Source organism: Leptonychotes weddellii, unplaced genomic scaffold (genome assembly GCF_054177405.1).
Source record: "Leptonychotes weddellii isolate Sample4059 unplaced genomic scaffold, ASM5417740v2 HiC_scaffold_4901, whole genome shotgun sequence".
Lineage (NCBI taxonomy): Eukaryota > Metazoa > Chordata > Mammalia > Carnivora > Phocidae > Leptonychotes > Leptonychotes weddellii.
Window position 1 is genome coordinate 1 of NW_028016290.1, and position 11372 is coordinate 11372.

General features: G+C 40.8%; 1 protein-coding gene across 1 annotated transcript; it reads left to right on the plus strand.

Moving 5' to 3' along the window:
- Positions 1–2066: 2066 nt before the first annotated feature.
- LOC145719506 (BLOC-2 complex member HPS5-like) lies at positions 2067–11355 on the plus strand (the record flags this gene model as incomplete). The annotated part of the gene is made up of 8 exons (XM_081810994.1): positions 2067–2211; positions 5031–5209; positions 5662–5820; positions 6401–6587; positions 7263–7386; positions 8803–8952; positions 10356–10433; positions 10730–11355. Coding segments are annotated over 8 exons (1629 nt in total), but the record flags the coding sequence as incomplete, so codon positions are not given.
- Between the last annotated feature and the right edge of the window lie 17 nt (positions 11356–11372).

An 11372-nucleotide genomic window follows, 5' to 3' on the forward strand; every position in this document is an offset into this window, starting at 1 on the left:
AAAAAAAAAAAAAAGATTTTATTTATTTGAGAGAGAGACATAGCGAGAGCAGGAACACAAGCAGGGGGAATGGGAGAGGGAGAAGCAGGCTTCTCGAGGAGCAGGGAGCCCGATGCGGGGCTCGATCCCAGGACCTTGGGATCATGACCTGAGCCGAAGGCAGACGCTTAATGACTGAGCCACCCAGGTGCCCCTCCTTCCCTTGACTTTTAAAGCAGTGCTCTTAGGCTGTGTCCTAGTCTGTTTATTATCAATGAAAGTACAAGGGGATGAGGGATGTATAAATTACAAAGTATGAGCTCACAGAAGCCCCCCTCCTAAGATTTCCTAAGGAATCTTTCCAAGCTGAGTATCAAGTTTAGTGTCAAAATCATGATCTTGCATCTCTACTCAGGGATCCTCTGGTTTCTTATTTTTATCTTCTTTGGCTCCTGAACGTAGCCTTCTAGTTTTTCTTCCTTCGGATTAGCATTCTGACCAGTTCTTCCATCTTTGTGTCAAAGATTATTTTCTCATAGGGACAGTGACCTTGTCTTACATTGGCAAAATGTTTAATATTTGTGTGAGGACCTAGTTCCGTTTAAATATCACTCCTAGTGTTTCATAGCCATATAGTACCATTTTTAGTATTCTTGGGGGTATAAATAAAAAAAAGTCCCTATTTTTTTGTTGTTGTTTATTAGAGAGTGCATGCGTGCACACGTTGGGAGGAGGGGCAGAGGGAGAGGGAGAGAGAAGCTCAAGTTAGACCCCCAGCTGAGCATGGAGGCTGACACAGGGCTCGATCTCATGACCCTGAGATCACTACCTGAGCCGAAATCAAGAGTCAAACACTTAACCAGCTAAGCCACCCAGGTGCCCCAGTGTTGTTTTTTTGTTGGAGAGATGTGGTGTTTCTACAAAAAGTTTAACAATAATAAAAAATAAGGGTTGCAACAGTGCAGTACGTGACTAAGTGCCATATGAACAGGGTTGACAGGAAATAGGGTGAGTGCAGAAGGAAGAGCAGTTGCTGTGGGCTCTTGGAGGATTCTCAGAGGATTCCAGAGGGGAGTAACACTTCTGTGATCCTTGGGAGGTGGCTAGAGTGAGAGCATTATAAGCTGGGATGCCCTGACTGAGGGGAAGAAGCAGAGATGACCCATTGGTATATGAGAAATAGTAGCAGCCTTGAGAGAGTATATGAGTAAATATAAGCTGAGGAGTATGGAAAGAGCTGAGCAGAGATGGAGAGTACCAGAGGACTGGAAAAGGTGGCCCAGGAAAGTGCAGTGTCCCAGAGTCCGGGGAGGTGAGATTCAGGAAGGAAGGAACAATCAGGAGGGTTGGCCCCTGCTTGAGCATCAAGAATAAAGGAAATAAGGAAGGGTTATTTGGTTTGGCACTTAAAAAATCTATGACTTTATGGAAATGCAGTATGTGGAATAGTCAGGGTTCTGGGTAATAGTTGGTGGGTGGGTCAGTGAGGGTAAATGAGGGAAGAAGTAGATTCTGTAAGGTGTAGAGTAAAATTTAGTCCACGTGTTGGAGCGAGACTTTCCTTGGGTGTATTATTTCATCTGAGTTTCAGGGGTTTTTGTTTTTGTTTTTATAAAACAGGGAAAAGCACACCTATCTTGATGAGTTGCCACAAGGTTAGATAATATAGAAAGAACCTTTGATAAAGATCCTGGCAGATAGTTGACCAGGAGTTTACAGCCTTTTATTGCCTGCACACAACTAAGGGCATCAAAATAGTACCATCCCTAAATGCGGCTCACTAGAGTGATTTGTGGTGGGGTATGTAGTCTATTTTAAATGTGCCCTCTTCGTACCAGTGATGGGAAGTTTAGCTGCTTTCACAAACATTAGATACAATACCAGCCTTTCCTTTTTTTAGGTTTTTAGTGTATGTACCTAAATTTTTCCCAGTTTGGCACCATATTATGCTATTTTTTAAGGGGCTCTTGTTACAGACATAAAAGAGGTGTTAGGACTTGATTAACTGGATCACTGTTGTATTTTCTTTGTACAATCTCAATTTAATAGCTGACGTGAGGGTCTGAATTCAGGGAATTAGATCATAAACTTCTGTATCCACGCAAACTAGAATTCTCTTAACTTCTTCCCTTTTCTTTTGTAGCGAGCACTGTGTGCTGACTTGGACAGAAAGAGGAATTTATATTTTCATTCCTCAGAATGTTCAAGTTCTTCTTTGGAGTGAAGTCAAAGGTAATTATATTTTTCTTCTTTATGTAATTTATTTTATTTTTAAGGATTTTATTTACTTATTTGAGAGAGAGAGCGAGAAAGCATGAGCAGGGTGAGGGGCAGGGGGAGAGGGCTCCCTGCTCTGACGCGGGGAACTCCGGGATCATGACCTGAGCCAAAGGCAGATGCTTAACCGACGGAGCCACCCAGGTGTCCCCTTCCTTGTAATTTTTAATCTCATGCTTGTGAAAGATTCAGTTATCGTAGGAGAATTCTTTTGCAGTGTGAAAAGTAGAAAAATAGACTGAGGTGGCGTTTCTTTTAAAGATTAATGTTGGGCGCCTGGGTGACTCAGTCAGTTAAGCATCTACCTTCGGCTCAGGTCATGATCCCAGAGTCCCGGGAGTGAGCCCCACATCGGGCTCCCTGCACAGCGGGGGTCTGCTTCTCCCTCTACCCCTCACCCTGCTCGGGCACTCTCTCTTTCTCACTTGCTCTCTCTCTCTCAAATAAATAAAAATCTTAAAAAAAATAAAGATTAACGTCCTAGATGTTTCCCATTGTAATGTATTTCCCAAGCATACACTTGTGAATTTGTATTCAGTTACTCAGTTTTTCATGGATAATATTATTTTTTATTTTTTATTTTTTAAGTAGGCTCCATGCACAGAACCCAACACGGGGCTTGAACTCAGAATCCTGAGATCAAGACCTGGGCTGAAGAGTCAGTTGCTTAAGCGACTGAGCCTCCCCTTGGTGCCCCTTCATGGATAATTTTAAATACAGTTTTCACTTATTCTTAAATATTAGTAACCACTGCTAAAGATTGAATGGGTTAATTTTTTCCTTCTATTTACCCTGAATCTTTATCCCCATTATAAGTCTTGCTTTAGCTTCCGTTTTGTGTCTTAATAGTTTGAGGTTCAGGAAGACCTTGTGGGGGGTGCACCTGGGTGGCTCAGTCGGTTAAGCGTCTGCCTTCTGCTCAGGTCCTGATCCCAGGGTTCTGGGATCGAGCCCCGCATCGGGCTCCTTGCTCAGCGGGGAGTTTGCTTCTCCCTCTCCCTCTGCCTGCGGCTCCCCCTGCTTGTGCTCTCTCTCTGTCAAATAAATAAAATCTTAAAAAAAAAAAGTCCTTTGGGAACAGCATTTTACATAACTGAGGCAGAGAAAATCTCCGGTTTTTTTAGTTTAAACCAAAATGAAAGAAATCTTTCATCATTAGCATTGCTAACTCAGAGAATATATCTTATCCTTTTGGGTCATTTTCTACATTGTAGAAATGTAAGAAAGAGGAACCATTACTTACTGATCTGATTAATACTGATTTCTTGTGGATTAAGTTGCTAAGGTTGTCCCTCGAAAACAAGTTTGTTTTTTAAAAATTGACATATATAGTGTATGAGTTTAAAGTATACAAAGGATTGATTTGATACAGTTATATAGTTAACCCTTGAACAACATGGGGACTTAGGGCCATAGACCCCTGCACAGTCGAAAACCTGCATGTAACTTTTGACTCCCCCAAAACTTAACTACTAATAGTCTGCTGTTGACCTTGCTATTAACATCCTTTGTATGTTATATGTATTATTTGCTGTATTCTTACAATAAAGTAAGCTAGAGAACATTATTAACAAAATCATAGGAAAGAGAAAATACATTTACTACACTGTATCAATTGAAAAAAATTTGCATATCCATGGACCCATGCCATTCAAACCCAGGTTGTTCAAGGGTCAGCTATATATTGCAATATGATTACTGTCTTTTGTGATGAGAACTTTTAAGATCTAGTCTCTTAGCAACTTTGCATTATGTGATACAGTATTGTTAACTGTAATCACGATGCTGTGCATTAGATCTCTAGCTTATTTGTCTTCTAATTTCAAGTGTGTACCCGTTGACCAATATCCCCCACCCCTCTAGTCCCTGGTTTCCACCATTCTACTCTGCTTCTGCTTGTTTGGCTTTTTTAGATTGCACCTATAAGTGAGATCAAAAACTAATCTTTTAAGTCCTTTCATGATGTTCTGCCAAGATAGGTATTTTCTTATGAACTCTCAATTTACATACTGTGTTAAAATCCATTCATTGACATCAGATTGTAACTCTCAGAAATGTTGTCATCTCGTCTCTAATGTAGAGTGCTCTTTTAAAGCCCCAATTTCTTTTCACAGAAAGTAGCATTTTATTTTACTATTACTATTTTTAATTCCAGTATAGTTAACATACAGTGTAATATTAGTTTCAGATGTACAGTATAGTGATTCAACAATTTTATACATCACCATGTGCTCACCACGACAAGTGCACTCAATCCCCATCACCTATTTCACCCATTCCCCCACCAACCTCCCCTCTGGTGACCATCAGTTTGTTCTCTGTAGTTAAGAGTCTGTTTCTTGGTTTGTCTCTCTCTTTCCTTTGCTCATTTGTTTTGTTTAGAAAGTAGCATTTTTTTTAAAGATTTTATTTATTTATTTGAGAACGAGAGAGCAAGAGAGAGAGAGCACAAGCAGGGTGAGGGGCAGAGGGAGGAGCGGGCTCCCTGCTCAGACACTTAACCAACTGAGCCACCCAGGTGCCCCAGAAAGTAGCCTTTTTAAACATAGAATTTTAGATAAGAGAGATGTGGTTTTGTCTCTTTTATTTTTGATCTTTTTAGAAGTGTCTAAAATATGATTTCTTCATTGAACTGCAAGTATAATAGAGATGAAATTCAGGCAAGCCAAACTCAATATAAAAAGTGAATTTATTAGAATAATTTCAGTCCTTACCAACATGGAAAAAGAGTATTTGGTTAACCTTCTGTGTGTTCACCCCTGTGGGTTTTGTAGATATTCAGGATGTGGCTGTCTGCAAGAATGAGCTGTTCTGTTTGCACCTAAACGGGAAAGTCTCACATCTTTCTCTGTTGTCTGTGGAACGCTGTGTGGAACGCCTGCTGAGGAGAGGCCTGTGGAACCTGGCTGCTCGCACTTGCTGTCTTTTCCAAAACTCTATTATCGCCAGCAGAGTGAGTCAGAGAGCTTACATGTTCACCTGGGCTGTTAGAACCACCCTAGCTTGTGGAAGTGTGCTACAAAGTTTCTTGTCTTTATTAGTCCTATCTGTATGACCTACAGATAAAGCAGCAATAAATCCCTAAAGGAAGTATGACAGACAAATCTAGGAGTGGGTGGAGGGTAAGAAAAAGGGTATACTTCCCATTTTAAAGAAAATTACATTTTCTCAGAAACTTACTTGAATTTCAGGCCTTGTTTTAAGGGGGATGATTGTGTATATGGTAACTCTTCATTCCTAAAATCATTCTCATTAAGTCTTTCACTAGCTTATTAAACCTTTTTAAAGCACCTTTGAGGTTTTATCTTCTCTGTTAAACCTCTTTCAGTATATTGGCCACTGAATTTACATTTAGTTATAAATAGTAAGCTATTCTATTTGGTTTCTACTTAATCCTGTCATTAGGGAAGAAAATCTTTGACTGTGGATAAATTGGAGCATTTGAAGTCTCAGCTAGACGTTACAACCTATAATGATCTAATTACTCAACTGGAAGAATTGATCTTAAAATTTGAACCTTTGGATTCAGCTTGCAGCAGTAGAAGAAGCTCCATTTCGTCACATGTGGGTATTTTTACTTTTTAAAGGGTTTATCTGCACAGTACGGTTTTTCTTCCTTAGGTTGTACTCACATATCTCTTAAGTTCCCAAAGTTTACCTTCCTTTCCATATAGTAGATTTGGGGTGGGGGAGGGGAGTTGCCAAGAGGAGGCTTTCCTTCAGCTGTTGGGCAGCCCTTATGAAGCCTCCATTTAGGTGTGTCTTGGAGCCACATTTTGTTTCATCGTTTATTGTATTGTGTTTCCAGATGTACCTCATATAGCGTGCAGCTCAAGTTAAGTTGCTCCTAATACGTGATTTCGGATGCTTCATGCTAATTAGAGTCATAGCGCAGCTCAGGATTGTCTCCTTGCAGCCCCATTCTCACTGCCAGGACTCATGGAGGCAAGCTAGGGAAAGACGGGAGCAGGCTGTCATCAGTCCGTGAGTGTGAGCCAGCTGCCAGGGACCTAAACCTTGTTAAACCGTAGTTGTTGTTACTGACTTGCTCCTTACTCATGTTGGTTGTTCTCTTAAAAAAATTTTTTTTGTGTTATAAAGGGAAGTTTCACTTTGATTTTTGGGGGATCTTTTTTATTTTTAGGAAAGTTTCAGCATCTTGGACTCTGGTATTTATCGGATCATTAGTAATAGAAGAGGCAGTCAGTCAGATGAAGACTCTTGTTCCCTTCATAGTCAGACCCTCTCAGAAGATGAGAGACTCAAAGAATTTGCCTCACCTCAAGAAGAGGACCAACCAGATCAGTGTTGGAGCTCACACGGAAATGAAGGTGATGGTGGTGTGCTTTGTTGGTTGCTGGTAGGAAGCAGTTATTTTCCGTGACTTCTATTTGCCAGGATTAACTTGTGCATTGAGTTTTCTGTGTGGTGTTAATCTTTTTTATGTTGATAGACTTTCCACTCAGACCTGTAGATCTGCTTGCCACTGAAAGAATGGGTTTATGTTTAGTTCTGTTTTTCACCCTCCTGTTTAGGCTGACATTGATACAGTCCCTAATTATGGTCATGCATCAGAGTGCTGGGAAAGTTAAGAAAGGAGGTCATTAACCAGTGAAGTAGAACAATTTTATCTTGACTAACCAAATTATTTTCCATCAGGAATGAAAAATTACTACAGTTTTGGGGGCCATTGCCTTCACTTTTCGATGTTCGAGTATTCCTGTGATGAACTGTTGAGAAGAGATTAATAGAGACTCTAAACCTTCTTTTTGACTTATGGGGATTCAGGGTTAGTAGGAAAATGAAGGTACCTGCCTAAGTGTTTTATATGTGGGCCATCCCGTGCATCTTGTAAACCTGTGTTCTGCTCATTTGTATCTGGGTCAGTTGTGATTTTGGTATGGAACCCTTCATTTCCTTTGGTTTATTCATTTCAGAATTTTTTTTAAAGATTAAAAAAACCCTGTGCGATTAAATTTTCTTTTCCCTTCGATTCCATTCATCAGACAGAGGTTCTCATGTTCCTGTGACATTTGAGACAGATAAAAATGAAACTTTTCTCCCCTTCGGCATCCCGCTATCATTTCGTTCTCCATCTCCTCTTGTGTCTCTTCAGGCTGTCAAGGAAAGGTAAATTAGTCTTGTCACTGAATCCCGTTTCTTGTTTCACTTCAGTTGTCACATTAGGTACTTTTGTGCTGAGAATGGAAAGACATTTATTTAGTTAATTTATTTTTAAAAAGATTTTTATTTGGGACGCCTGGGTGGCTCAGTCGGTTAAGCGGCTGCCTTCGGCTCAGGTCATGATCCCAGGGTCCTGGGATCGAGTCCCACATCGGGCTCCTTGCTCGGCGGGAAGCCTGCTTCTCACTCTGCCTGCCTTTCCCCCTGCTTGTGTTCTGTCTCTCTGACAAATAAATAAATAAAATCTTAAAAAAAAATAAAAAATAATAAAAAGATTTTTATTTATCTGAGAGAGAAAATGCACGCGAGTGAGAGAGAGCAAGGGCGGGGGGGGGGAGGGGCGGTGCGGGGGGAGGGGCAGAGGGAGAGGGAGAAGCAGACTCCCCGCTGAGCAGGGAGCCTGATGCCAATGCGACATGGAGCTCGATCCCAGGACCCCAGGATCATGACCCAAGCCAAAGGCAGATGCTAACTGACTGAGCCACCCAGGTGCCCCTGGAAAGACATTTTAAATGAGAAAAAATGGAAGCCTCTAGGTTATTTCTCATATAACCTGTTACCTGAGGCTATTAACTTCTCATTTCCATCTTGGGCAATTTAGCTTCCCTCTTTGAGTAGTTGGATATTTGAGTTGTTTTAGAATGTGCCCTCCACCCCAGACAGAGCAAAAGTTTGAAAAATCTGTTTTTCCCTCATCCCTGATAGGAACAGTTTCTATATATCATTAGTCTTTTCTTGATCCTTTCTCAGTTTGGGCTCAGAATTGGAGACTCTTCAGAATTGGCATTCGAGTTTGAGAGAAAAGATTTTGTAAAGCTACTTAACTGCTTATCTGAGTCTTCCTGGATACAGTTTTATGGGTCTTTGTTTTGTTTTTTGTTTTTATTTTAATTCCAGTATAATTAACATACAGTGTTACATTAGTTTCAGATGTACAATACAGTGATTCAATTACCGGATGCAGTTTTGCTTATAAAGGAAGATATATTGTTCCTAGTTAGCCACTGAGTTTCATGGAGAAATTCTGCTGTTTCTCTGGCCAGAATGGGGCAGGTGATCACATGGCCTCCTTTGCCTAAGTTGACAGAAACATTGTAGACATAGCTGGAGTTAAAGACTTTTTCTTTAGCGCTGAATCAAAGCAGTTTAGTAAATGAAGTGAATCCTTATTATACTGTAAATTTTACGTGGGCCTTATATGAAATATATAGTTGATGAGGGAAGTTGCTATAAGCATAGTCTTTCTATTCAGTCCGAGTTGCCTTTGTAGGACTAACAGGAACATAGAGAACTCAGGTACTGAATTTTTCGTTCTTGGGAGTAACGAAGTTTTTTTTGTATTTTTTGGTATTTGACTTCCAGTGTTTCTAGCTTTGTGCGTAAAACCACTGAGAAGATTGGCACCCTTCATACAAGCCCTGATCTGAAAATAAGACCAGAACCCAGGGGTGATGAGCAGTTCTGTGAAGACGAGATGAGTCCAGTCACCTGCCCGAAGGAACAAGACACTGAGTAAGCTCTTGCATATAAATCTGGGTAAATGCTAGAGGACTCAGCTGGCATTGTGAAGAAAGCCTTAGACTCTGTGCTATTGGAGAAGGCACATGTATGACCTTGTTCATTGTAGATTGTGTAGCTCATAAAAAATGTGAATACCATAAAGTAAGTTTTGGAAAATGACATCTATCCATAGCAAATCTTTTGAGAGAGAGTTTTAATAATTTAGCACCTTTTTCATCTTTACATACCTTTCCTCTCCTCTAAATCTCTTCAAACTTCTGGGATGTTAGAGAAGAGTATTAGATAAGAGTAGGATGACCAATGATCGAGGCCCTGTCCTTGCTGTGCTTCTGACTGGCATGTGGCCTTGGGTAAGTCACTAATGCTCTCTGGCCTGTAAGATGAGAGCATTGGCATTGAGGTCTTGCCAGGTACCTTCTTAACGATATGCTGGTGGCATCGTCCTTGAGTAGTGGAGTGGTGGCAGAGCCCTTGGTCTGGCATAGTGTGAAGTGTCTGTCCACCTGGTCTCTGCCCTAACTCACAGTTCAGGGGATCTGAGCATTAGAAGCATGCAAGCTCAGCACTAGCCCAGGGATTGAGAGCCCCACAGGCCCAGTGTATGTGGACAGTCGGATGAAATAGAATAGTTTCGTGAATCCATGTATTTATAGGACCAAAAAAAAAAAAAAAAGTACAGGTGGCATTGCTGTGGCATTGAAGGCAGCCCTCAGTCTGACCTTAGCCCCCCTTTCCAGCCTCATTTCCAGCCACATCCTTCCAAGCGCTCTAAATTCCACTCCAGTGAAGTGGGTACACTTCCCTACCTTTCTTTATGTTGTTTCTTTCACCTGCACTATTCCCCCCACCCCCCCCCTTTTTTCCTAACACATGTACTGCCTCCAGGGGAAGGCATCCCTTGATTGCTTCATCAGAATAATTATTCCTTCTTTTTTTTTTTTTAACATTTTATTTATTTTTTGACAGGGAGACAGTGAAAGAGGGAACACAAGCAGGGGGAGTGGGAGAGGGAGAAGCAGGCTTTCCACGGAGCAGGGAGCCTGATGGGGGGCTGGATCCCAGGACCCTGAGATCATGACCTGAGCCAAAGGCAGACACTTAATGACTGAGTCATCCAGGCGCCCCAGAATAATTATTCCTTTTCCTGTGCTTTCATAGCACAATGCTTGTGTTGCTCTTTAGCATTTGTTTTATTCTCATTTATGTTATAGTTAGTTGTTTGCATACCTTTCTTTCTCACTTGAGTTTACTCATCTTGAGGCTGTGGACCATTTTTTGTACTCCTCTGTTTCTGTCATGTAATATTAAGTACAATACTTGCCACTTAGTAAGCACATAGAAACATTTGTCTAAGGACGCTCTAATCCCCTTTAACTCTTTTCACACTTTTCTAGGGGCAAAAGAGAAGTAATTAGTCAACCTCCAGAAGAAGACAAGCTCCAAGAGCTCAAAGAAGCGACAGCAGAAACAATGTGAGTATTTATGAACGAGAGAGTTTTATAGTGAATGGGAATGACTTTGAGGTCATCGGTAGTGGTCCTGAGACTTGCGGGGGGCAGAGGTAGTCTCATTTGTAATTGAAATTCAGCAATTAGTATTAAAGTTAACACTCTGTATTTTCATCTTGCTGAGATAATTGTTGAAGAGTTGAAAAGTAACATTTATTCCCAAGAAGTATGTTTTATCCAGTAGGTTTGTTTAGCATGAAATAATTTGTTTTAAAAAAACACATGGAGCATAAATTGCATTATTTGTCTGTTTTGTGTAGGACCAAGCTACAGAACCCACTGGTTTTGTTTGAACCCACATCTCTGAGAATGGTCTTACAGGAGTGGCTTTCACAGTTAGAAAAAACGTTTGCCGTGAAGGACTTTTCAGGTATTTCAGATACTGGCAACTCATCCACGACATCAAACCAGGATGTGCTATTGTTTGACCAGTCAAAAAAGGAAATACTAGATGAAGATAATGAAAAAAGAGAGTCTTTAGGCAATGAAGAACCTGTTGATCCAACAGCATGTGAACCTACAAATAGTCTGAGGGAGCCCCTGGATGACATTTTCCAAGTGTGTTCTCCGTGCAGCATAGCTAACAGTCTTCAGAAGGACGTGGCTGAATTGACAACGTTGTGTTTGGAATTGAATGTATTGAATTCTGAGACCAAAAGCACAAGTGGACATGTGGACCACACTTTGCAACAGTACTCTCCTGAAATTCTGGCTTGCCAGTTCATAAAGAAGTACTTTTTTCTCTTGGACTTGAAAAGAGCAAAGGAGAGTATCAAGCTTGGTTACGCTAGCAATCCTTGTGTTTGGGATACTTTTATTGAAGGATTGACAGGTAATAATCAGATTGCCTTATCAAATAGAAATTAGTGTAGAGAACAATAGCATCTTAGCATTTTCACATTT